At 34.4% G+C, this 27,460-nt stretch overlaps 1 protein-coding gene across 1 annotated transcript; it reads left to right on the top strand.

Annotated features, from left to right (window-relative positions):
* The first annotated feature begins 284 nt into the window (after positions 1 to 284).
* Positions 285 to 27,452, top strand: LOC111057822 (armadillo repeat-containing protein 8). The gene is made up of 13 exons (XM_039423241.1): positions 285 to 672; positions 1,209 to 1,282; positions 2,377 to 2,591; positions 7,397 to 7,593; positions 11,079 to 11,239; positions 15,237 to 15,399; positions 16,993 to 17,223; positions 19,399 to 19,578; positions 20,786 to 20,995; positions 23,942 to 24,136; positions 25,120 to 25,266; positions 26,832 to 26,998; positions 27,134 to 27,452. The coding sequence occupies exons 1-13, from the start codon at positions 646 to 648 to the stop codon at positions 27,168 to 27,170; spliced, it is 2,004 nt and encodes a 667-aa protein (XP_039279175.1). The 5' UTR covers positions 285 to 645; the 3' UTR covers positions 27,171 to 27,452.
* Positions 27,453 to 27,460: the final 8 nt, after the last annotated feature.

The following is a 27,460-nucleotide window of genomic DNA, read 5'->3' as shown; positions in this document are numbered from 1 at the left end:
CGTGCCCATTAGTATCAATATTCTCACATTCGAAAAAAAACTAATTTAATAGGTGATTAAAAATAAACAAATTAATGAACTAAATAATGCTGGATAAATTATATTTTTTTTTATTGTAAAAAATTAATTTTCATCAGATAGAAAGATTATCACGGAACTGGATGAATTATATCAAAGTTCAAGCAAAAACCTTTGACCTCTAATCTCTGAATTTTGAATTCTCCCTCTCTGGGTGAGTGCTGCGGCGAGTGAGCATGCTGCAAAGTCGACTATGAAAACACGTTCTGTTTCTGTTTGACACGTAGCAGGTTGAGAATCGATAACGTACCAAATAATCATAAATATATTTTTCTTTCCATATTTATAAATCAATATCATCATAATTTCCTATTTATCCAGATTTTAGGTTTATCAATACGAATGAATGTTTTTAAGTTGGTAGTCCTATTGTTGAAGAAGCAGATGAGAACTTGTTTCGAGACATATGGATCTGGGAATGCGCTTCATCTTGTACCTCTCTGTTTCTCCTCCTACGTTCCAATCCAAACTACGTAGGTTGGTAGGTGATGGATAAATGACTGTCGAAAATATTTATCAGCTTTTAGCTTTGTTTACGTGATTTAGGGCTTCCACAACCGTATTGAAATGGTTTCCGTCATTCAACCTTTCATGGTAAGTTTTTCAGCAATTTTTAATTACTTTTATTACTGTCAGTGCTTCTAGGAATCGTAACCATAAATATTTTTGGATGTCAAGGTTAGCGTTTGCCGGCAGCCTGTCCCAATTTTTGTGGTATAAAATAATAGTTCTTAGCATTATTATAATCCAAATCAATGATATATGCTAATTGAATAATGTTTTTTATGATAAATTATCTAAAGCCACTATTTTGAAAACATTTACGTAGTTTTCATTATCAAGCCAAAAGGCTGTCATTTTATCAAATCCTATCATCAATCTGCCTCATCTGTTATTTATCCTATTTGATTCTTACCGCCAATAAGTTTATTCATGTTACAGTATAATTCTTTCTCTTGAATGGTCAATGTCAACAGGTAACTTACCTAAGTTAGATTATCCAGGTTTCACAAAACTACCGTACAAAAGTTTCAAATTAGTTCATTCTCTCTTATTTATAAAATTAAATTAGACTTTTAATATTTATTTTTCTGTGTTTACGAATCTGCTCACTGAATTTTTATTTTTAGACGGTTGAAAGCTGTCGCTCATACATTGATGAACTCTACTCCAACGACACTCAGAAATGCCACCAAGCTATCATGTAAGTTATGATGACATTTTATAAACTAACCTTGATTTCCTACCTTTACTAGTAAGCGTATATCACGGGTAAGCTTTATTCTACAATAAAAATCATTATACCGTACGCTAGTTGACGGGCGATCAAACTCAAACTACGTAACTACGATTACTATGTATGTAAATAAATTATTACAATTATTGTCATAGCAATCCGTAAGGTATTACCCAAGTAAAATTGAGTTTTCAGTTGAGCCGCCGAACGCTGAATATGTTAAGAATCATGCGCCTGTTACTCCCGTTGGAAGGGTGACCGCTTGAGCCAACTCCTCTGAATATGATTCATGAGTTGTAAAATCGCTTCCCAGTGGTTCTTAGCCCACCTAAAACTGTAGGTCAATTCATCTCTCATTATTATCATTGCCTACGCACAAGCCTAGAGTTCATGTGGGCATCACCTTGAAGAGAAGAAATTGGATATTGGGAGAGGAATAGTACAAGCTAAGCTTAGTTTTCCTCTTTCAGATTATGATATCTATTGTAATAGATTCAATAGCTGTATTGATAAATAGATTATTGATTGATTTCTCTTGATATTTATTTCATTTCGTCCACTGACCTCACTAAGGGGTATATGGATTTGTCCAGATTTGTCCAGTTTATACCACAAGAAAATGTGTGCTATCCTCTTAAACCTCCAACTTGAGGTTTGTAATTTTCATTGTAAAGTCCTCCACTGAATATGCAGTAATAATTGACAGCAACTCCCTTCTCAATTGAATTCTGAATTTCCACCCTGATAATTATTTTAAGTGGGATGGCAGCAGGTTGTACATTCGAATACCTGAGCTCCGCACACCTCGTTCATACATGCTACTCCGGTGCGCATCCTCTCTCAAGTTATTTCTGTATCTAGTCGAGTATTCATAAAATGCTTCACCTGTGTTAAATTCGTGAATATGTTTTCTGATGAAGCAGATTGTTTCAAAAATACATGTACTTGGGAATAGAAGAATTTCAAGATCTCTGAAGTAGGGCCGACAACTTGTTCGTATTGATTCCCCAATCATCACCCTATTTGATGAGGTTTATTTTACTATTGATGTATGTTTGCAGTTGCTTGAAGAACTCTGTTATTGGAAGCAATCGGCAAAAAGGAAATGTAATCGCACAAGGAATTGTGACACGTCTGATGCAGATTCTCGCAGACGTCAAACTGCCTCCCGATCTACGCAGTGAAGCAGCAATCACCCTCGGATCTTTAGCCAAAGGAACAGTCTCTCACATAAAGCAGCTCATCGATGTTGGAATTGTCCCCGTTCTTCTCACTAGTGAGTTTACAATTTTTCTGTATAAACTATCATCCTATTTGAATAATCCACTTTGAGTTTATCGGTAAATTGATCGATTTTGGTTGATGCTAAATATATACGGTAATATGATATGCAAGGCGCTACGTGTAAAACTCATCATCACTGTTCCTAAATGAAGCCAAAGTTTTGATTCAACTTATTTAAAAAATATTTGTTTTCTGTAATACTTTTTTCTATTGTTTTGATTTTTATAACCAATTTACGTTCTTATCACAGTTACAAGTCTTCATTTCGGAATTTGTACTTTCATGAATGTTGAATACAGTAAAGGCTAAAAATACTAGTCTGTGCAAAAATTGAAGCAAATACCATTCATCTCGTACAATTAATTCTATGTTAACCAAACTTTGAAAATCCATATTCTCGTTCAATTTGTCTTTTACTTTAACATTTGTAGCTTTTGCTCACATTTTCCTTAGGAATTTTGATTTTGATTTATGTTTGTAGGAAAAGTATGAATAAGTAATCAAATTATTGAGAATTTTAAATTGAGCTATGGTACAGTCAATATAGACATAAAAAGGGGGTGTGCTTGCAATTTATTTTGTAGTTCTGATTTTTAATATATTATTTGGATACACGAGAGAAGTCCAGAGCCAGATTCTTCATGCAAAATTTCCTTGTGCCATATACAGGATGGACCAAAAACCTCGTATTTTCGGTTCATTTTCCAGTTTTCAGCTATTTCCGCCAAATCCAGTGATCGGACAGAAAAATTTGCTCTCGCCTTTTTTCAAGGTTATAAAATTCTGAATGAAATGAGATCATTCGGAACTCTCCATCTCCAACGAGTACTGAGTTATGATTTTTCAAAAATGAGTGAAATTTTAAGAAAAAAAATCAATTTTGATGATATTTAGTATTTGATCAACAATATATCTCGATTGTTACAATGTAGATGTCAAATTCAAAATCCGTCTGGGGGCAATTTTGTGCTCTACAATCTGAGACTAGGACTAGAGCGCTCTCTCTCATACAGATTTCCAGGTACACCTGACAACAATGCTCCTTGTAGTGAAAACACCTCATTTTCAGCTTCAACCATCATCACCATCTATATTGTCCTCACAGTGATATTTTGCACAATGATATTTAAGTTAATGAGATTATGTTCTATGAGAATCACCCGTTAGATGCACTTCATTTCAGTATTTCCTAGTGGAGAGGCGCGCTTAAGGACACCTCAAGGATAAAAAATTCGGTCAAAAAATGGAAAATTTATTGTTGAGTGTACTTGAGCCCATATTCCCATACACAAAAAATGGCCAATTTCTATATTCAATATTCTTATAGTAGGTTTCTGGGCCACTCTGTATATAGCACAAGGAAATTTTGCATGAAGAATTTGGCTCTGGACTTCTCTTGTGTATCCAAATAATATATTAAAAACCAGAACTACAATATAAATTGCAAGCACCAATGTATATAGTGACTGGACTACTTGAAGTTTCTTACTGAGATATCTGTTTTCATCATCCAAATCTCATCAATCAACTCAGTTTCTTAAAAGTGAAATTAAATTGAAAAAGTAGAATTGAAAGAGTCAAAACTTTTCTATCCTAAAATCTTTCCTTTCTTAATGTTTGATCTAGATTATTTTATCAATCCATACATGCGTGTAACCTACATATTCATCATTGAAATAATCATGAAAGCATCAGCTTTAAAACTCAGGCTTATTCATAAATCTTGATATTAGTAACAAGGAATAGGCCAGGATAGCCGAGACAACTAAGACGCTGCACCTTTCAGTCTTGGAAGAAAAGAGAAGCTCCAGTATTATTGAGATTGTTGAGAAATATGTATTGCGGAAATGTCAGCATGTTCACTTTAAAGTGCAAACAATCGATAATTGTTGGAAAGAATATCTGGAGCAGCTGTACTGTGGAGAGGACAATGAGAATCTGCACTTGGAAAGAGAAGACGAGATAGAACTACAGGAATTGGGGGCACCAATGTTGATGGAAGAGTTTGAAAAAGCACTGCGAGACCTAAAAGAAAGGAAGGCACCAGGAATAGATGATATACAAGGAGAGCTCTTGAAAAAGTCTGGTGGAATGTTAAAGAGAGCACTGTATAATCTTGTAAATAGTATATATATGACTGGAGAGTTACCTGACGATTTTGTAAAGTGTATTATAGTACCTATACCAAAGAAATCAAATGCAAGATCATGTGAAGAGTACCGTACGCTGAGCTTAGTGAGTCATGCATCGAAAATAGTTACCAGAATTATCCTCAGGAGAATAGAAAAACGAATTGATGAACAATTGTCTGAAGATCAGTTGGCTTTAGAAAGGGTGTAGGGACAAGAGAAGCAATTCTGGCGCTGAGACAGGTGATAGAGAAGCAGATGAAGATAGGGAAACGCACATGCATAGCCTTTATTGACATTGAAAAAGCATTTGACAATGTAAGTTGGAACATCCTATTCAACATTCTTCGCCAAATTGGGATAGACTACAGAGACCGAAGACTGATCTACAACATCTATAAACAAGAAATTGGAGTTATTAGGAGTGGAAATGAAGAGGAATCTGCACACATTCAAAAAGGGGTACGACAAGGATGCGCGCTATCCCCATACTTGTTCAATGTGTATATTCAAAAGGCAATCGACAGAGTGAGAGAAAAAGTTTGTACAGGAGTGAAAATTCATGGGGAAACGGTAGATATGCTTCGTTTTGCGGATGATATAGCAGTAATGGCAGAAAGTGAAGAGGAACTACAGAAAACACTGAATGAAATGGACAGAATAATGGAGGAAGAGTTTAGATTGAAAATAAACATCCGAAAGACCAAAGTGCTAATATGTTGCAGGACAGGGGAGAACAGCTCAGCAGTAAAGCTAAGGAATGAGGTAGTAAATGAAGTGAAGGAGTTCAATTACCTGGGTAGCAAAATCACAAGTGATGGAAGAAGCTGCAAGGACATTGCCAGCAGAATTGCCCAGGCTAAGATTGCCTTCAATAAGAAGAAAAATCTATTCACCTCAAAAAACATAAGTCTCGACGTAAGAAAAAACATGTTGAAAACGTATGTATGGAGTACTGCAACATATGGAAGTGAGGCGTGGACAATGGGGGTGAGAGAGGAAAGAAGATTGGCTGCATTCGAGGCATGGTGCTACAGAAGAATGATGAAGATCAGTTGGAGAGATATGATTACAAATGAGCAGGTTTTTGAAAGAGTGGGAGAGAACCGGAACTTCTTGAAGTGGATCAAGCAAAGAAGAGCACAGCTGATTGGCCACATCATCAGACATGACACTCTACTGACAAGGATAATGGAGGGAATGGTTGAGGGAAGGAATATGAGAGGAAGACAGAAAAGCATGGAGAGCTGCTGCCAACCAGCCCTACGGCTGTTAACCCAAGAGAGAGAATCGATAATTCTAATCAGACGTACACTGAACTCACACTCGCATCACAAACATCCACTAATTTATCAAAAATATTAAACCAAATACATGAATGAGAAATATCACTCCATAACACTAGAGTCAGGCCAGTATTGGCTCCAGTCAGGATGGAGTTATTATAAACGTGTATTGTGACTGCAAAGTCTTTTCTATTATTTCTTGTATTTAGTCATAGTGTAAATTTGTTTTGTTCAGGTCCGAAAAAAATTCTTAAAAATAATGTATTCAATAAGCAATGACTTTAAGAACTTATCCTCGAAATTTCATGTATTCATTAGCTACCAATTCTGAAATGGATTTCAGTTCACAAAATATTTCAATTTTCATATTGAAAGATGTATCCATAAAACCCGCTCATATATAAAAAGGTGCTTCCTCAAGAACTTATTTAATTTTGGTAACTTGATAGTATCCACGTAAAACGGTTAGATATCCACTCATCTCTGATCATGTATTTCAATAATATTTATCAACCTTGTTTGTAATATTGTATATATTTTTTTCTCTATTTGATTCGTTTAATCTTTAATTATTCAGCTTTGTATTGGAGGGTTGAGTGAAGAGAGGGCCGGTTGCGCCCCAACTCCGCCCTCCTAGGTAGAAATAAAGGCAGCTATTCTATCCTATTCATTACCATACACAAGCCTAAGGCTCATGTAGACATACATTACCCACAGTAAAAAAATACATTGGAAAAAGTCACAAGTAAAATGTTTTAAAAGCGTGATGAACAATCTTTAAGCTGAATTCGCACACAATAGTGACAGTGAACGGTGAAAATATAATTCCGTCAAGTTCAAATGGTATTATTCATAATCACTCGGCTGGACTGAGTGGGAATGGTCCAATTCACATTTAAATTCATGGTAACTTGATAGTAAAACTATTCTAGCTGGGAATTATATGTTCACTGTCGAATCCAGCGAATGTTGTGCTAATCAAGCTCAAGACGATGCTCTTTTAATGCGGTTTGATTGTTTGGTAGGTATATTAACAAGTGATAGCCGGAAACTTACGAAGGCGTAGCCACCACATGTTCAATACAAGGTCCACTTTAAGCAGAGGTTTTCAAGCGTTATTTATGCGATTTGGTTGTTTGATAGGTATATTAAGAAGTGATAGCAAAGACTGACGAAGGCTAATCCAACACATGTCCAAACAAGGTTGACTTTAAGCAGAGGTTTTCAAGCGTTAGCCTATTGATGCGGTTTGGTTGTTTGGCAGGTATACTAACAAGTGATCGCAACCAACTGACGACAGCGTATCCACCACATTTCCAATATAAGGTTCACTTTAAGCAGAGAGTTTTAAGCTCAATTAATGCGTTTTGATTGTTTGGTAGGTATATTAACGACTGAAAGCAACAAGCTGATAGAGGCATGCCTGCGATGCGTGCGGTCCGTGTTCCGGCACCCGAGTGCTCCCGTCGATCTCATATTCTTCGACTCGCCCAATCTGGTCACCGCATTGCTTGGCCTCGTCATGCACTCCACCACCAACCAGATCTGTGTCACCACCATTCTCGGTGCTTCCACCAAGGTACACAAACTCAACTTAATTCATTGCCACAAAAGTTAGTGATTTCAATAAAGCCACTACAAAGTTGGTGACTATCTGCTCTCTTCTCATCTTTTCCGTTCTCAGAATCTAAGGGTCGTGTGGCAGAGAGAACCAGTAGTCCTAACTCCGCCCTAATAAAGGCATATAATAATCAATCAATCGATCTCTCAGCAAAGGTCATTACACACCGCTATAGAGTAGCTTGAAATACTTCTTTGGAAGACGTATGGATCCATAGTATCTCCTCATGTTAAATCTACAGTTTGAAATGGACAGATTGATTAACATTAGGAGATGATTGACTTGTACGTCGGCTACGTCTTTCAAAATACGTATTTTAAGATACGCTACGGCGGTGTATGAATGCTTTAACAAAGTTTGTATGATAGAGATTACCAGGAGGAGTTTCAAATCCGCTTTTAATGAAGACATGTAATATAATACGAGGGTCATTTTTTCACCCTTCGATTGGTCATAAATAAAAGATAACTATACTATATAGAACTGTATAATATAGAAATAGTTATTCGTGCAACTAGTGCGCAAAGTGACAGTTTGCTGCACCGAAAGAAACGTTTACGCACGAGCCGTAGGCGAGGGCGGAATGGTTTCTTGAGTGCAGCAGAGGAACTTTGCGCATTATTTCACATTAAATTTTTCCTAAAGTTACCATTGAATATAAAAAGTGGTTGATTATGGGTAAAATGATGGCTGAAATACATCAAATGTTTGCATAATTTTGTTATTATTAACAACTTTAATTTATTTTACACTTGATAATCCAATTGAAAATTAATAATAGATAATTTATTCAAATTAAAAATTGAATTAATCCAATTAATTTGAAAATTTGAATAATTTTGAGTAAATCTTAATTTCTAAATAATCTTTCAACCAATCAATTTATGAATTAATTTTTTTTTGAAATGATGAATAATTAATAATATTCAAAATGTATAATTTAATGAGTTCTCATTTTTATTTATTTTAAAATCAGAAAAAATATAGATAGAACAAATTCGCATTCAAAATACACGCCAACAATGTCAATAGCTCATTGGGATGGCTGCAAGATAATACGCTAGATAATAAGTATTAAGAATACGCAAAGTAATATTTTGCGCACTAGAGCGGAAAAGTGATTCTTTGCGTTCTGTAATCAGTGCAGGAATGGTCACTTTTCAAGGTAACTGTAGGAAAAAATAATTATTCACTAACAGTTCAATTGAACTGCTAAAAATTAAGAATTCAATTGAATTCTCAATTTATCAAGCTGAAATTACTGTAGAATTTAGTTGAAATAGTAGAAAATGATAGAACTTTCCTATATATGCTTGATCTAGATGAATTTATCAATTCATGTGCACACGTGCACACATCATTGAAATAATCAAAGGAGAAAGCAATAAACAACTTTAGAACTCAAGCATATACGCTATCAGTTTCAGAATACTAGTAACAAAAAATACTAATGGTAAAGTGGAGCTCCAGTTTTACCGAGATTGATCGATTGAAAATATGCATTGCGGAACTGTCAACATGTTCACTATAAAGTGCAAACAATCGATAATCGTAATCACACGTTCCTTAACCTCATACTCGCATCACTTATTAATACAATAACTAATCTACCAACAAAAATATGAAACCAAATACATAACTGAAAAATGTGACTCAGTACAATGTTTGCCACAGTGGAGCATCTCAATTTTATTATAAACGTGTGTATTGTCTCACGTGAGTCTGAGAATGAATCTTATTTTTACCTTTCCCTTATACGATAATAGTTATTTGTGCAACTAGTGCGCAAAGTGACAGTTTGCTGCACCGAAAGAAACGTTTACGCCCGAGCCGTAGGCGAGGGCGGAATGGCTTCTTGAGTGCAGCAGAGGAACTTTGCGCACGTATTTCACATTTAATTTTTCCTACAGTTACCATTGAATATGAGAAGTGGTTGATTGAATGATTATGGGTAAAATGATGGCTGAAATCCATCAAATGTTTGTGTGTGTGTGTGATGCTGTTATTAATAGCAACTTTAATTCATTTAAAAATTAATAATCCAATTGAAGTTGAAAATTCTCAGCCAAAGTTCTCATTTTTATTCATTCAAGAATCAGAAAAAATACAGATGGAACAAAAACTTCACATTCAAAATACACGCCAACAGCTTGTTGGCTGAACCGAGATGCAAGATGGCTGAACACAACAAGATGGCTGAACCGACAAGCGCGCGACCTAGCGGGAAGAATCGTACCTAAGTTTGTTTCATCCAGCTAAAAATTACATAGACAACAGAGAATATTTATTGTAGTATTGTTATTTTTTTTATTATTTTTATTTATATGAATATCGAACGGTAATCATTTAACCTCAAAATTCGAATTTTATAATGTATATTGCTACTTTTCTCATTTCTTGGAGTTGAAATAATAATTATCAATAGAAAAGAACTATTATTTATTATTTAATGATGAGAATTCGTAAATGATGATTATTTAATTATGATTTAGATGAACATTATTCTTGTTTTGGATTTCTAGATTGGGATTTTATCATAATGTAGGGTAGCCATTGAAATGATTCTTATCTAAATCTAACCACAGTCATTTTTACCAACTTAATTTTTGTTTTCTTGCACTAATCCTCCATATAACCCACCAACTATTTTGTGTTGCCATGTTGCAAATCTGGAGTGCAGAAAAATGTTTTTCGCCACACTGCACAGAAAGCAGCTGTTTTCCAGTCCCTACGTAGATCTGAAAGACCTTGTTTGCAGACGACGTCAGAAAAGGGTTTCTTTTCCGGTCTAGGCCAGAAAGTTGTCTCTTTCCGGCCGCTTATGGCTGGAAACAACGCGCTAATTATTATTAATAAGTCATCCGCTAGATCGGGCGAGTGTCTACTTTCATAATAAGCTGAAGTCGCCATGATTTTAGTTCCAGTTTCGAATCAAACTAATTCGCTTCGCAACCAGTTTTATTCAATTATTTATTGTTGATTAGTGAATTCCGAATTTTCAAAAATGCTTGAAGATGACTGTGGTATTCCAAGTGAAATTTTAAAAGAATCTGAAATCCTGACTGCAAATCTTCTACCACTAAAATCAAGAGATAGGTACGATAGCTTAACGAGTATTCTTTATTTTGTATTCTTTATTTATTTTGTCAGCAATAGGTACCTGTAGTGTGGCGAAAAATATCGTTCGCACCACGGGCAAAAATGTTTTTCCAGCTCTCAATCTTTTCTAGTCCTCGGCCTACGGCCTCGGACTTGAAAACCGATTTCGAGCTGGAAAAATCTCATTTTCTGCTCTAGGTGCGAAATATACTATTCCCGCACTAGAGCGGAAAAGTGAATTTTTGCGTTCTGTAATCAGTGCAGGAATCGTCACTTTTCAAGGTAACTGTAGGAAAAATAATGTTCATGATGTCTGAAGTCATATTTTTCCTTTTTTTCTGCAGACGGTAGAGCACCAGAGGGTACTCTGTGAGCTAGGTGCAGTCTATACCCTGGCTGGACTACTCAGCTCGTCTATTCCTGCGGTCATAATGCCAGCTCTCAATTTTCTAGCCAATCTAGTGTACCAGAATCACAATGTGGCTAGTTCTGTAGCAACAGCAAGGTAAATAAATATTGATTTTCATATATTTTAATTCAATACTTGGAATTTGAATTAAGTTATTGTCTTGAATTTCAAGTCAAGTTTATATATTTTTTTTCATAAAAATATAATTTGACAGCAGTACAATATATACCAAATTATAGAGTATTTATGTGTAGTGATGTAAAATTCCCCGGGAATTTAAGATCGAGGAAATATTCCCAGGGAATTTAAGGGAAATATTCCCAAAAATCATAAATTCCCGGGAATTTATGTGAACTTGAGGAAAATTATTATTCCTTTTATAAAAAATGACCGAAAAAGACGTTTTTTGTTACACAAGGTCTCAATCTCCTTTTATAAAACAGATTTATGTAAGAAATATGAGGATGAGTAACTTATAAATTGCAGTAAGTTCAAAGAAAACAGTAATTTGAAGTTTATAGACTGATCATAGACTGAAAGGAGAAATGAGCACTTAATAAATCATTCAATTGCACCACTATTATCATGCTACTTTCATGTCTTACAAGTTGAATAAGATTTTTTTCTTACAAATAAATGCCTGTAAATCAGTTAAACAAAGTCAACAAAGTATTGAGTGTAATTTAACTTTTATGCATGATTTTATTGAATTCCTCCGCACAAAAATAATTGATCCCCTGAATAAAGATTAGAGTAGAATATGAATAAAAAAATTAGAAATGATAAAATACAGCATATATAGGCTAAACTAAAACAAGGAGCATACTCGAGTTTAATTCAATATTAAAAAAGAAAATAATTTTCACAACCAATGAGCTCACAACACAAGAGTCATTGAGGCTCACTTAACTTGTAATAATATACTAGTCCAGGCAACGAATGCTCAAAAAGATATAGATGAAAAATTTTTGACCTCGCAGTCTTTTTAAGGATAGTGAGGGGGTAAGGATATAAAAATTCCTCACTCCTACCACACTCAACACTAGAGCTGCTATAAAAATTGATGGAAAGCATAAAATGATGAATTAATACCTTAAATTTAAGAGAATTAAATGCTCTACAACTCACTGTATTTTAAATACTCGTATAGTCCAGTCAATGAAAGATTATAGAGGAAAAATTTTGGAACGCAATTTTTGACCCCGTAGCTCTTCTTTTAAGGATAGTAAGGGAGTAATCATATTAAAAGTCCTCACTCCTTCCCCATGTGTTAAAAAATTACATTTTTTCGATGCATTGCTGTTGAGTAATAAGCCCTGAAAGTGCAAAAAGTTGAAAGAATAACTGTCTTTTCAAAGATTTTACACTTTTAAAAGTGAATATCTCAAAAACTAAAGAAGATATCACAAAACTCTACTGTACAAAACTTGTAGGAAATGTATCTAGCTTCATTTTTACTCTGTAAGCCATGTCGCTGAAATGCATTTTCTCCCAGTTATATGCGTGTCAGCCAGAAATGAAAAAATGCAACTTTTAAACTACCCTCATCCCTTAAGCTCAAGGAGTAGGGATGAGGACTTTTGATATGTTCACCTTTTAACTAGCTCAAACAAAGCTGCGAAGTCAAATATTGTGTTCCAAACATTCCCTACCAATTTCCCTGACAATGATCTATTGTTGTTGAACTGAAGATTTCTCACTCAACACTATAGCAGCTGCAACAATCGTTGGGAGATGCGTAAAATAATGAGACCATAGATGAACTTGAAGAGAATATGATGCTCTATGAGCCCATGATTAGCACGGATTTTTTCAATGTATCGTTAAAAAGTTATAAGGCCAAAAAGATGAAAAAATCTGAGCCGGAAGGGTTTTTCTTCAAAAAGTGATACCTTAGAGAGCTCATACCTAGAAAACTATGAGAGATATGGAAAAATGTTGGAATTGAAACTTTTAGGATAATTTGTGAGCTTTAATATTATGATTGTGTTCGACAAAAATTTCCGAAATGCGCATATTGTTTGAGATATTTGCAAAAAACAAAATATGGCACTTTCGAACCACCCCCACCACCTTAGTAAAGGGGATAGGAGTGAGGACTTTTGATATGTTTACCCCCTTACTACCCTTAAAAGAGCCTCGGGGTCAATAATTGAGTTCCAAAATTTTCCCTCTATAATCTTTCATTGACTGGACTATACGAGTATTTAGAAGACAGTGAGTGAGTGAGCAAAAACAGGCTCAAAGAATGATGATTTATTGATTATATCAATGTAAAATGTGGCTGAGCTTGATCAATATCAATATCAAATAGAATGATGATTTATTGATTATATTGATGTAAAATATGAGTGGGATTGATCAATTTCAATCATTTTTAGATAAATTTTATAAATTCCTTTAAGTTTCCATAAATTCCCAAAAATCTTGGCCTCGGAAATATTGCCAAATCATAAGTTTCTTCCCACTGGGAATATTCCCGATCCACATCACTATTTATGTGAGAAGTTGTCTTTTTCTTCTTCACTAGATAATATAATTTTAAACTTATAGATTTGTTAAACCTTTAGTTTTTATTGGTTAGCAATATTCATGTTTTTAAATTAGCAATAAGTATTGGGTTTGAAATATATTGTCAATTTATTAGCTCACTTCAATGAAGATCTGATCATCATTACACTTGCTATTAGTTCGAGTATTCTTATATCAGTAATATTAGTTCGAGTAATTATCAATCTTTGCATTGTGAATACTGTAAAGCCTTCACATTGTCAAGGTTAAATATTTCCTCTGAAACCGTGAGCTTATCAACTTCATAAGCAATGCATTGTCTGTATTAATTTGTATACTGTACTAAATATTGAATCGCGTACTAAATTTACATGGTGCTCATTAAATTTGGGAAATAATTGAACTGAGAATGCAATCGAATAAAAAAATGAGTTCATATCAATTTTGTAATTTTTGGCTACAGAACTTATTTACATGTAAATTTTACTTATGATTAGAGATTATCATATTTATTTACAACATGCCTTTCTTTGCTGTATCTGCAGTTCTTGAATTACTTTCCACTGTATCATGTTGATCAATGCCCATTTTATTACTCCTTATTAACCTTAAAAGTATTTTAAATGGGAATATCTTGAAAGTTTTCTTCTCTCCAACTTATTAAATTAATTTTTCAATGATAATAATCAATTCCTGTTCAGTAATATTCCCTTTTGATAATTCATCCAAATTTTTCCAAGCAGTCAAATAAAAAATCAATTTCTTTTACTAAAGACATGTTTTCATAGATGATTAGATTTTTCGAAGGTTCTTCTTACGTGTTATATAACTATTATCGAATGAAACAAGACTGCGATGTTGTATAATAAATGTATTGGACCGGTTAGTATAGCATTGGACCGGTTTAAGTTGTCACAGTCGCAAGTCAATAACGTCTTATTACTGACTTATTTTGCTCTGTTACGATGTTTCAAAGAACAAATACCTTCTTTTTTACATGAAAACTGCGTATTATCAATCCACAATGAACGGAAAACATTTAAAATACTGTAGTTGACCTTTAGCAGTCATGTTTTCGAGTGAATGATTAACTTGACCAACTTTCAACAATTTATTGACGACTTGAAGAGGGCAATATAAGTGATAGATATAGAATATTACTAAACTTTTGACACTGGATCACGAGTGTCCTCTGAGCATGCTTCAGTCATAGAGGCCCTGTTAAACTTGAGTCATGATTATATGCTACGAGAACCAATCAGAGACAACAGTTTTGGAAAGAAGAATTCTCTGATTGTTTCTCGTAGCAATCACGTAGTAATAACGGTTGAAATTTGAAAGGCTTTCATGCAACCGAGCCTGAGTAATTTTAATTTCTATAGTTCTCAAGTTATCAACAACATGTTGAAAACTTGAAAAAATACATTATGTAACAAATCAAGAAATTAAATACTGTTACTGTGAATTTTTATCTATTTCGAACTATCTAGAGCCCTTTCTTTTAAGAAAATTGTGTGTTTTATCACTGCAATGATGTATTGCATTATTGAGATTCAATTTAAACCTAAGTTTCTTTTTTCAGTTATGGTGGTAAGGCGGTACCTGACATAATCGTAGGTCATATGAGTAGGCAGAAGCCTACTGAAATGCAGCTAGCTTCAGCAAGATGCATGACCTACCTTCACAGGGCTGGAGCCGTGTCTTCAGATGATCCCAAAATACTCTTCAAAACTCTTCCAATACTGGTATGCTACACCAATATACAACAGCACTCCAACTATCCGAATCGCTTTTAGAAGAAGTAGGCACAATTTCCGCTGATTTTAGATGTTTTAATAGAGCATTAACAAGTTTTCAGTACTACAAAAATAAATAGCTTCCTCAAATGAAATGAAAAATTACCCTTTGAAACCTGGTACTGAATTATGAATTAATTTCGAATAAATAAAAGTGGTATTGACAATATCAACGTCTTATTCTTACAATTATGGAGAAATACCACAACATCTCATACCATACAATCAAATTAGAAAAATTACCCATTAAATACATTTTTTCCAAGAAATAGCTTAACAATGATTGTTAATTCTTGGAAAATAGGGGCCCATTTCATAGGGTCCCAATCTTTCTATAAAGGTTTCTCATTCATAGATGTGTATTGGTTATACATGGTGATAACCTAATTATTATTATCATTATTTATTATCTAATATTCGGTTTACTTCACACTTTACTTTGTGTGATATATACAAAAATTTGAACATTGGCTGTTTTACACTTACCGATTCCTCCACGGCAGGGCACGACACCTAGTGACAGAAAGTTCTACGATTGGCTGATTCTCAATACGTCAACTGAATTAGTCAACCGAAGAGCTTTCTGCCATGTCGTGTCGTGCCGTGCCGTGACGTCGAGTTAGAGTGTGGTGAATTTGTTGAACTTTCTGTTTCAAGCTCTTGTAGTTTCAAGTTTTCTTCAATTCAATGAAATTTGACCAAAGTAAACTCTACTTTAGTGTGGTGAATTTGTTTTACTTTCTATATCTGTTTTTGTAGTTTCAAGTTTTTTTTTAATTCAAGGAAACCTGACTAATGTAAACTCTACTCTAGTGTGGTGAATTTGTTTTACTTTCGATATCTGTTTTTGTAGTTTCAAGTTTTTTTCCTTATTCAAGGAAACTTGAATAATGTACCTGAATAATTTCAGATAATAAAAACAATACGAAAATCTTGTAGTACCCTTTATTTTTTAAAAAACTTTGAAATAGTTCAACATGTTAAATCTTTTATAAAATAAAAGAAAATGAATCAAGTTAATTACCTAGTAACTTATTGAACTTGACTCAAAGTAAAAAATAAATAGAGTGTGAGTAAACTTTGAAATAGTTCAACATGTTAAATCTTTTATAAAATACCCAAAGTATAAGCAGTATACATTGTATTAGAACACAAAAAGTTCCGTGCCAACTCTGACTACCCAACCCGTTGCTAACAAATGAAGGGTACTACAATATGTTTATATTGTTTTTAATTTGTTAAAAAGTAGCCCATGTGGGTGAAGTGTTTTTTCAAATAATTATCTACCTGAATTATTTCAGAGAATAATTTACCTGAATAATCATTACCTAAATAGTTTCAGGTGAAAATTATTCGATAATAAACTAGACGTTTATTAATGTAAAGGTCTCTTGAAACAAGTGTATTTAAGAAAACATTGAGAAGGATTTATATTTGTATAGTGGATTCAAGTTTCTGGTTTTTAGGTTCTAGTTTTCTTTAATGCAAGGAAACTTGACCAATTTGAACTGTAGTGTAGTGTGGTGAATTTGTTGGTTTCAGGTGGTGCTATGCAAGAAGGACCGGCCGTGCTCTGAGCGAATAGTGGCGGCCGAGACGCTGGCCTACCTGACCGAGGTGGACACCGAGCTGCAGCGACTGGCCTCCATCTCCAACCACCTCATCCCCACCCTCGCCGACCTGCTCCACTACCAGCCCGAGAACAACAACAACAATAACGTCGTCCTGCATGACATACAGATCCAGCAGGACATGAAGCAGGCTGCCTTTCGTGTGAGTCTGATTTGCATTAATGAAACATTGCGATTTGCAAACTAACTCTATATATAACCTACAAACTTGAGTGTATAAAGGAAGATATTAATTAAGTAAAAGAGTAAGAGAGAAGTAAAAGTAAAACTAAAGGGTTTTGGACCAAGCCACATGAAGCGGGGTTTCAGGAGTTTTTGCACTGGCGGCGGACGAGTCGGTAAGGCAGGAAGCTCTCCAATTGGCTGATTATCAGCTGATTCCCGAACGCCACCAGCTGATAATCAGCCAATCGGAGAGCTTTTTGCCCTGCCTACTCGTCCGCCGCCAGTGTAAAAACGCTTCATGTGGCTTGACCCCTACATTGGGTAATACGGCGATGCAGAACATTCAAAAGGATATATCTGCTAAAAAACCATAAGAATAAATAATATTAGTCTGATTTGCAGTTCTCGACATGAATGATTGAGTGTGAATGTAGATTTGTACATAACCTAAATCTTTGGACATTTTATGAAACAAATTGAAGAGTCATGTGCACCTTCTATGTATAACTGCTCTACATAATATGCAGATATTATCATATATTATGACATCATGTGTGGTTCACATTATTATAATGCGTTTCATTCCGGCTTCATACCAAAAGCTGATCTTTCTCCGTTTAAACCAAAATTGTGCATACGGGCATAAGAAAAATGATAATTTTGAGTAATTGTCTGTTTCTCCTTCTCCACATATTCTGCTTGTTTGCTTCATCCAATAAGTAAAATATTAACTATCGTAATTCATCCTGTGCTAACTTTGAAATTTGAATATTCAACGGAATCGGAACTTGAAAGTATCCTCTACCCTTCAACTTCACCGAATCAATGTGAATAATAATAATGATTATGATGATTTCCAAAAAACAATGACAAATAAATTGTAAGGTTAAGCTTGAGGGCAGGATTCACAGTTCCAATTTTTTATAGTAATTTCAAGATTACATTACTCATACAATTCAATAGGCTACTATTGTTCTATTTTTCTTTTTCTTCATCCTATTTCATACTAAGTAGTGTTTCAATGAAAATGGTTAGCTTGCAATGAAAATTACTCTCATGCAATACTCACGTCGATATTGACTTTGAAAACTGATATTAACTTTTAACTATTTCAATATTATAGTTATATCGATTAACAACAATTTTAGCAATGAGAATTGGTCCAATATTGGTTTCTAGTTATGATTTTAAATTGAAAACTATGAATTATGTCATCAATACATTGAATGCTATCATTCTGTGAATGTGTATGTGTGTGTGTGTGTCTTATAAAATTATTAAATAACAATTACTATCAGTAGAATAAAACATATTGTACAGTTCTGAACTCATTGACACACGAACAGGCCTAATAGGCCTATGTGGGCAATTACTATTTCATTATTAGGGTTAAGAAATTTTACTAAGCAGTGCATTGTACTCAGATGTTAGGCTAAACTATATAGTCCAAAGCAATTTATTTATAACAATATTTTTTTATAGATACCAGTCTTATTTTCAAATGTCACGGTGTCTCAAGTTTTATTTCACACAGTTATGTTGTGCTGCATGCATTTTATGCCCTTTTATGATATTATAATCATGTATAATTTTGGCGAAATAAACTGAATTCAATTCAATTCTATTGCTCCATTCTCTTAATTTTATATGTGACTGTATACTTATTAATTACTAAATATGAAAGTCTATTAATAATAATATATATTTCTTTCATTCAAGTTATTTACTTGTTTCTGAACCAAAACTTCAAATTCTTTCGAGAATTAATACATGAATATTTATGTTTGAATTGATATTGTAAGCATTTGCTATTAGTCCTTCATATAATAGAGAGTCTTTGACTGATCAATACCACAGAGAAAATATAGCATAAGAAGATATCCCCATGGTATATATCATGTGTGTTCCCTTTCAGCGTCACAAAGCTTCACGATAAGAACAACTAGGACTATCGGCTTGAGTTAATAGTGAAATTTGGAACATAAACGCCCTATACCATGGGATATCCTCTTATGCTATCTTTTCTCTGTGTCAATACCCAACAAAATTTTGTTACTCAACAATCAGTATGGTTCAATTTTGTCACAAATATTAATGATGTCGAATGAAGAAATGTAAAGAGTTAATGAATTGTGCATTTTGTTGTGAGCAGGCGTTTGCATCGTTGGGCGCCAACGACGAGGACATTCGGAAGAAGATAATCGAGACTGACAACCTGATGGGGCACATTGTGTCCGGCCTGCAGGACCCCAGTGCACGCGTCCGTCTGGCCGCAGTCCGCTGTCTGCACTCTCTCTCTCGCTCTGTTCAACAGTTGCGCACCACATTCCAAGTGAGCATCTCTTATCTCTATCTCTCTCTTTTTATCATTTTCCAAGAATCGACTATTATTTTTGTTAAAACACCGCCGAATTATATAGTTACATTACAATCCTATTATATTAAGCGAACAATTTCTGTATGTTTTTATGTATTTATTTGTGTATTTATGAATGTCCAACAGATCTCGAAAACGGCTCTAACGATTTTCACGAAATTTGGAACATAGTAGGTTTATGATATAGAAATTCAATTCCACTAGGTCTCATCCCTGGGAAAACTCGCTGAAGGACAAAAAAGGATAGTAATAAAATATTCATCCTTGGAAAAAGAGCTGATAATTTCGTCGTCTGTCGATAATGGAAGTGAGTGAGCGAGTGGGACTGAGACAAAATTATGACTCAGCTGTTGAACTATTGCAATCACTCCATCAGGTACTTAGTGCCGTTTGCACCAAAGCCTGATTAATCCTGATTAATTTCAGGAGAACCAATCAGAGGAGCCGTCTTTTTAAATTGGTCTTCTCTGATTTTTTCACGTGAAATTAATCAGGATTAAAATTTAATCGGCTTTTGTGCAACAGGGCCTTTGTGAGAGAGATTTTTGCATCCCACTGGGAATCTCAATCTACTGTGATTAGACAGAACCTTTCTGTATAAACTATAAATATATTATTATAATCTCCTCTTCAGTAACAGATTTTCTATGATTTTGTACTCCAGAGCGAAGCTCGGTCGGTCCCCCGATATTATTATACTATCGGAATTAAAATTCTTTCTTCATTCTGATTGATAATTTTCCTAACTTTGTAAAATTTATTGAACAATCAGCTATATTGTAATAATTGACAGATGAAAATTAAAGAGAAATTAATGAAATTCGTCGCTTAGTGCAATTCTAAATGTGCTTATAGACTTGTAAGCACACGAAATGTGCCACGAAAAATACACGATCACGCGCGTTTCGCTTTTCATCAGCTGATGCTATGCTTATTATATTTGTATCTTACTGTTTCTGTACAAATATAGTTCTACTGAAGATTAGCTGATAAAAAGCGAATGCGCGTGTGTTCGTGTCGCATAAATCGTATGTGCACTCCTTAATACTTCTAAACGAAGAGTGCTTTCCGTTAAAAATTCTTGAATTGTTATAATAATAAATAGCAATGTATCACACTTTTTAAATGTAGTAAACTTACCAAGTTTTAATTACTTTTGTAGGACCACTCAGTTTGGAAACCGCTGATGCACCTGCTCCAGGGAGCGAGCGACGACATCCTCAGCGTAGCCTCTTCGACACTGTGCAATCTATTGTTAGACTTTTCGCCATCGAAAGAGCCAATCTTGGAGTCAGGAGCCGTTGATCTGCTATGTAATCTCACGCGAAGGCCCGACCCTGCTCTCCGATTGAACGGCATTTGGGCGTTGATGGTCAGTTCATGATTTTTACGTTTTATATGTGTAACTCATTTTCAAAAATGTATGATTCCCAATAATTCGTGTAAGCTACTGTGGATTTAAAATTATGTTATATAATTGAAGGTTTATTAACCTTTATTGAAAACTTATTTTCAAAAATGTATGATTCCAAATACTCCGTGTCAGTTACTGTGGATTTTCTATTGTAGAATTGAAGGCATGTAAATTTTTCATTTGAACTTTGTTTTTAGAACCACTCATGAATTTTTTATATCTTTTTGAAGTCACATTGAAATTCAAATAATGTGTCTTATGTGCACAATGTGGGTTGCAAAATGTGTACTTCGAATGTAAGTTCTCTTTGTAGGGCACAATATTGATTTTCTGTAGACACATTACTAAGCATATCCAAACTTTTTCACATGATCCACATTCCTAAGTAATTTTGTCTGCCTAAGGGTCAAAACATACAGGAGCGACGAAGATCAAGAGTATCAGATAAGAGGCTTGAGATTGTTGAAAAGTAATGCATGTATTCAAATGTTTCAGAATATAATGGAGTGGCGAAGGTAGGAGGAAGCTGAGGTATTTAGATACATGCATTACTTGAAAACTCTCTGCTACACTTTACCTTAGCCGCTTAACTATGTTTTGACCCTTAGGCCGGTTACAGAGCTCGACCGACCGTCAGTGCGTACGTCAGTCGCGCTTGTCTTTTCCATAGATATTCCATGTATCCGTACAGAGCAGGACTGACGGCACGGTCAGGGCCATGCGTTTTACACTGCGTACGAAAACCATCGGTCGAGCTCGTGCGCATCCGTTCCATCGGTCGACTGACGCGCTATTGAAAGAAATAGAAGCTTTCAGAGTAGTTGTACTGATCAGTAGCCCGATTGTAACATAACCGATGTGCTGACACCTCAGCCCGACAATCAGCTGATATTGAATTGAATAGCATAATGAATGAATTCAATTAATAGTGTCATATTTGAATTCAGAGTTTTTCTATAAATTTCTTCAATAATTTCTAAATTTTTTATTGGAAAAATCATATATTATTAATATTATCTACATTTATTTGATCGTATTCCCAATGGTGATACAAGCTCGAAATAACTCATCAAAATTTCTGATGGGCATTCTGAGGTAGTTAAAAAATGTATCTTCATCCCCAAGCAATGATGTATATAATGGTACTAAATTCCCTTTGAAATGCTCTTCTGGCGACCATCGGGTGAATTTGATAGCTACGTCTTTTAATCTTTCGTTTGCGAAGATAATAAGCTGCAATTAAACAATCAGTAAATGCGTCCCTTTTGTGAGTCAGAAAAACTTATGTATGGATGCGTATGGTCAGGATGGTGCATACGCAATGACGGTCGGTCGAGCTCTGAATGTGTAAAACTGATTTATGGATGAGTATGGTTAGGATGGTACAATATGATACATACGCACTGACGGTGGGTCGAGCTCTGTAACCGGCCTTAGTAATTTATTTATTCATAAGGCTTTTATCGGCAGAGAGATCTTTTTGGATGTTCTGCCTTGCCGTATTACCCAATGTCATTTCCTATTAACACTCAAGTTTATAGATTATATATTGGGTTCTTCATGTTTTCTCACTAAAAATTTGCACTTTCACTTCCTGAGTTTATGTTTTACTAGCCGTCAGGCTCGCTTCGCTCGCCATATCCGTCTAGCCAGGGGGCTCCGCCCCCTGGACCGCCGACTGGATCGTCCAAGAATGAGGTCAGCAGGCTCGCCTGCATTTTTCATTTGAGCATTTTTATCATAATGTTAAGACGATCCAGTCGGGGGTCCAGACTAAACGTCTGGCTAAACGGATATGGCGAGCGAAGCGAGCCTGACGGCTAGTAATATATTCCCAGGAATAGTTCTGATTGAAGTAGCAGTGCCCGATCAATTTTTCCGCGATAAGTGCATTTCTATCTTCAACTTGGTGCCAACCTAACAAAGTCAACTCAACTTAATGCCAACCTGACAAAATTATTAATTTAGTTACCAGTTAACAACTGTTTCGAAGAGGTACTCTCTATAGATTATAGTTCTATATTAACATATGGTATGGCATTTTTCATTTATAATTAAGAGAATAAGAAGAATATACATGCTAAAAGACGAACTTTAAACCCTTAAAAACCACCCTTAGAGTTGAAATATTGCCAAAAGATTTCTTAGTGCGCCTCTAAAGGGCCAACTGAACATACCTACCAAATTTGAACGTTTTTGGTCCGGTAGATTTTTAGTTCTGCGAGTGAGTGAGTGAGTCAGTCAGTCAGTGAGTGAGTGCCATTTCACTTTTATATAATATAATATAATTATAGATAAATTTTAAAATAATAATGTGTTTGCTTACAAATAGAGAGCAACAGTACTAGCTGTAGCAGTACTAGAACACTGTAGAATTCTAGTTTCCAAATCTTTCACTAGTCGCGTTGCTATCAACTCAGTATGTAAACAAATTCACACTTTTTATGTTTTGAAAGAATTATTCCACTTCTGTTGCGTTGCTAACACCCGGCTACACACTGTATGTAAGCAGCTTCAGGGAACATTGCTATAAAGTGGTTAGTTGAAGTACAGTATTAGAATGTTCAGTAGTATCAACATTCCATATGAATTCTATTCCAACGTTCGAAATCGAACTAAATTTTTCAGGTAAAACATATAGGGCATTCATAACTATGACCAACCCAAAAGGGTCTAAAAAGTTGAGCAATTCTTATAAGCTTCATATTCTCCATAGGAAACTATTAGTTCCAGGTTTTTTTTAAAGATGCTGATGAATGCAAGAACATTTCAGTCGTTCATTTTCCCACTACACACTATTATTTCACAGGGGTTTACTTTCAGTACTTGAACAATTGATTATTCCTTTAGATGAATAATGGTATAGTAATGATTTTTTTATAATAATAGTACGTATTTTTACAGAATATGGCGTTCCAGGCTGAACAGAAGATCAAATCACAAATTTTGAACACTTTAGGAACAGATCAAATTTTCCGGTTACTATCCGACCCACAGGTCAATGTCCTCATGAAGACACTCGGTCTACTAAGGAACCTGCTCTCTACAAAACCTCACATTGATCACATTATGGGTTTACATGGAAATCAAATAATGCAGGTAATATTAAATATTCTTAGTACTTTGTCATGTGAAAGTGTATCTTGTGTTGAGTGTTCTAAATACACATTCTACTACGCTAGAATGATTCATTTTTATTGATGTTTGGAATTGGATTTGATTTGATAAAGTATATGTTCACTGCACACTCACGCAGTAGAAATGTATAAAAAACACTCGATTACTGTAGGCTAAATTACTTTTTGTGTAGTTGAGAAGTTGATATTGTGGTAATTACTCATATTGGATGAAAAAGACTAAGAAATTGTCAAAAAACCACAGATTTATAGATACTTAAAAATTATTTCTCATTCTACTTAGAAATTATTTATAAATCTGTGGTTTTTTGACAATTTCTTAGTCTTTTTCATTCAATGTAAATTACTGATTACCCAGAATACTTATATAAGGAGAGACTTGAGCTTACTCAATAAATATATCGGGATTGCCAGATTGTGTGAGAATTTATGGTGTCATCTTATTGAATATATTCAATCACATGGGCTTGCATGAGATTGTCACAATTTCACACAATCCTGCCATGCACATTGGGTCTGCTGGAAGCTCAAGTTTCAACTTATTTGATTTAGATTATAGCTATTTGAGTCTATACCACCTGTACAGATCGTAAACCGTCCAGAACTACAAGAGGTACATTTATTTTGAAAGCTTTAGGCACAAAAGCCTGTTGAATTTTAATCGTGATAAGCCACGAGAACCAATTAGAAGCTTTATTTTTAAAAAAGTCTTATCTGATTGGTTTTTGTGGCATATCACGATTAAAATGTAACATGCTTTTGTGGCGACCGGGTCCAAGATTTTGAATGATGAGGGGCTAAAAATATTAAGTTTTTCACGCTTGTGATAACTGGGTCCTAGAATTCCAAATATGATGAGTTGAAAATTGTTTCTTACGCTTGTGATACATGATAATAATATTATAATAATGATAATAATTATTGCTTTTCATCTTTTCTATCTAGGCTGTAATCTTGATCCTTGAAGGAAACCACTCAGCTGAAGTGAAAGAACAAGCTCTATGTATTCTGGCGAATATTGGAGATGGTGATTCTGCAAAAGATTACATCATGGCTAATGAAGATGTATTGAAAAAGTTACAGGATTACATGGTATGTTCCCCATGGCAGTTGCTTAAAACTTTTAGGAAAGATCCTTCTAACTGATAGACATTCTCTCAATCACAAAGTGATAGCATAATATTCTTGTTATAAAAATTATATGATTTTATATTCATCCACTACTAGTAAGGATATGTGTACGGTTTGTTATCAATAAAGAAATGTTTCTAGTAAGACTTAAGACAATACGTTATTTCCAAGATTGATGTTATTCCTGTTCTCCTTAAAATGCATTAACGAAATTAAAATGCTGCAGACTATGGACAATTTATTGTCCAATCTATGCTATCTATAGTGATGTTTACAATCCACTTTATTATGAAGGTTCGGAAATCAACTGGAATTAATGGAACAATTGAAATAATATAAGGCAACATGGAGAACGCATCAAACCAGTCTGATGACTGAGAATACTCTAGAAAGGAACAAGTCAGGACACAGGAAGATGGTATTTACATTTTCATATCTTGAAGATTTTATCTTCGATTTACAAAAGTACTTCTGAGTATTGAACTGAACTAGTAATTGTAATTGGAAATATTATTGTTGCATTACTTTTTAAAACAGACGAATATGAAGTTTTGGGCTAATGATTAGATTAAACTTTTCAAGATCCCCCAAACCTATCAATGTTGCGCAGAATAAATCCAATCATTTGGATGCATAAAGTACATTATCTATACTATTGATAGAAATTATAATCTATAAAACTTCTGTAAAGGAAAGCATTGATTGGATGACTATCAGTCTAATTTTATTGTGGTTCAATTTTCACACAAATCTATCAAAATTTAATTATTATTGTATTATTTATCACACCTAATTAATGCTGAGAATTAGTAATAATCTAATTCTATAAGTGTGTAAGGCCATAATGATTTGTAATTTGCACAAATCTATGTGAGGATTCGTAAGATAATGGTTAGATCAAATTTCCAGAAATGGTATTTTACTTGTGATATTTCATAGCTTTGCAACAGTGATTGAACTACTCAGATTTATCAAATCTCTTTCATATTACCGAATGTTTTTATAATGTTGATGAAACAGTTAGCATAACGCTGTATTGATGCCTCTCAATAAGTGTTTGAAATTAATGTTATTTATTCAACAAACAAAAGATTCGATAAGCTAATGTGTGTCATTACTTATTCACATTGTGACTGTTGGCCCATTTCTATCTGTCTTCAGGTGTTTCAGATCCAAACTAATTTCCTCATGAATCAAATGCATTTCAAGTAACATTCAATGTTCAGATGGAATATTGAATCATTTTTTCAAATGATGAGAATTTCTTCATGAATCAAATTTAATTACAGTAAAATTCGAGCTTCAATGTCAATTTATTATTTCAGTGTTTAATTTTCTTCAATAATTGAAGAAAATTAAACACTGAAATAATAAATAAATGGAATTATTCCATTTAATTTATATGGGAGATGTCTAAATATGGAAAAATCTGTTTGGTTTTCTTCTAAAGTTTTTATCCTAACTTGATGTATAATTTGTTTTTCACCTAAAGTCATTGTCCTAACTTGATGTATTTGTGTTTTCAGATGCACAATAATGTAAAACTACAAATAGCAGCAATTTTCTGTATATCAAATCTAGTCTGGAAAGATGAGAGTGGCTCGGCTGAGCGACAAGCCAAACTGAAAGAGATGGGCGTCTTTAGGCTACTACAGCAACTAATCATGACATCAGATACACTTCTATTCGATAAGTGAGTATATCAACTTTTTATTGCCCTTAAGAGCTTTTTTTATCTTGTGCGTGGGTAGTGGCAAGTACGAGGGTGATTTTATGTACTTGCTTTTAATGTCTATGTATTTTCTAATGATTGTGTTGTGAATTGCAGGGTGAAGACTGCGATGACGCAGTTCTCAGAAGCATGACATTTGGAGTGCCCCTTCGCACCATATTTGGACAAGGCTTATCCCAGCAACTGCATCTAATAAACACATTCATTGCAAAGTTGCCCGCTGAATGTTTCAACCAGACTAAATATTTTGTGCAATTCACGGCCGCATTTTAGTCTGAGGCATACAAATGATCTTTGGTACGTGTACCAACCTTTCAGTTATTTATCTGTTATAAATTATTTATTATAATGTGATTGTTGTATATTTATACTTGTAATAAATGATGAAATGCGTCCTTCTTGGATTTGAAGATTATTTTCTAA

The sequence above is a fragment of the Nilaparvata lugens genome, chromosome 3 (assembly GCF_014356525.2).
Source record: "Nilaparvata lugens isolate BPH chromosome 3, ASM1435652v1, whole genome shotgun sequence".
Lineage (NCBI taxonomy): Eukaryota > Metazoa > Arthropoda > Insecta > Hemiptera > Delphacidae > Nilaparvata > Nilaparvata lugens.
This window is presented reverse-complemented; position numbering and strand designations above follow the sequence as displayed.

Excerpts from the sequence above, each read along its gene's own strand:
- LOC111057822 (XM_039423241.1), top strand. The coding sequence starts at position 646 with ATGGTTTCCGTCATTCAACCTTTCATG. Across the intron at positions 7,594-11,078 it reads TTCTCGGTGCTTCCACCAAG|ACGGTAGAGCACCAGAGGGT; the intron begins GTACACAAACTC and ends TTTTTTCTGCAG. Across the intron at positions 17,224-19,398 it reads TGAAGCAGGCTGCCTTTCGT|GCGTTTGCATCGTTGGGCGC; the intron begins GTGAGTCTGATT and ends TGTTGTGAGCAG.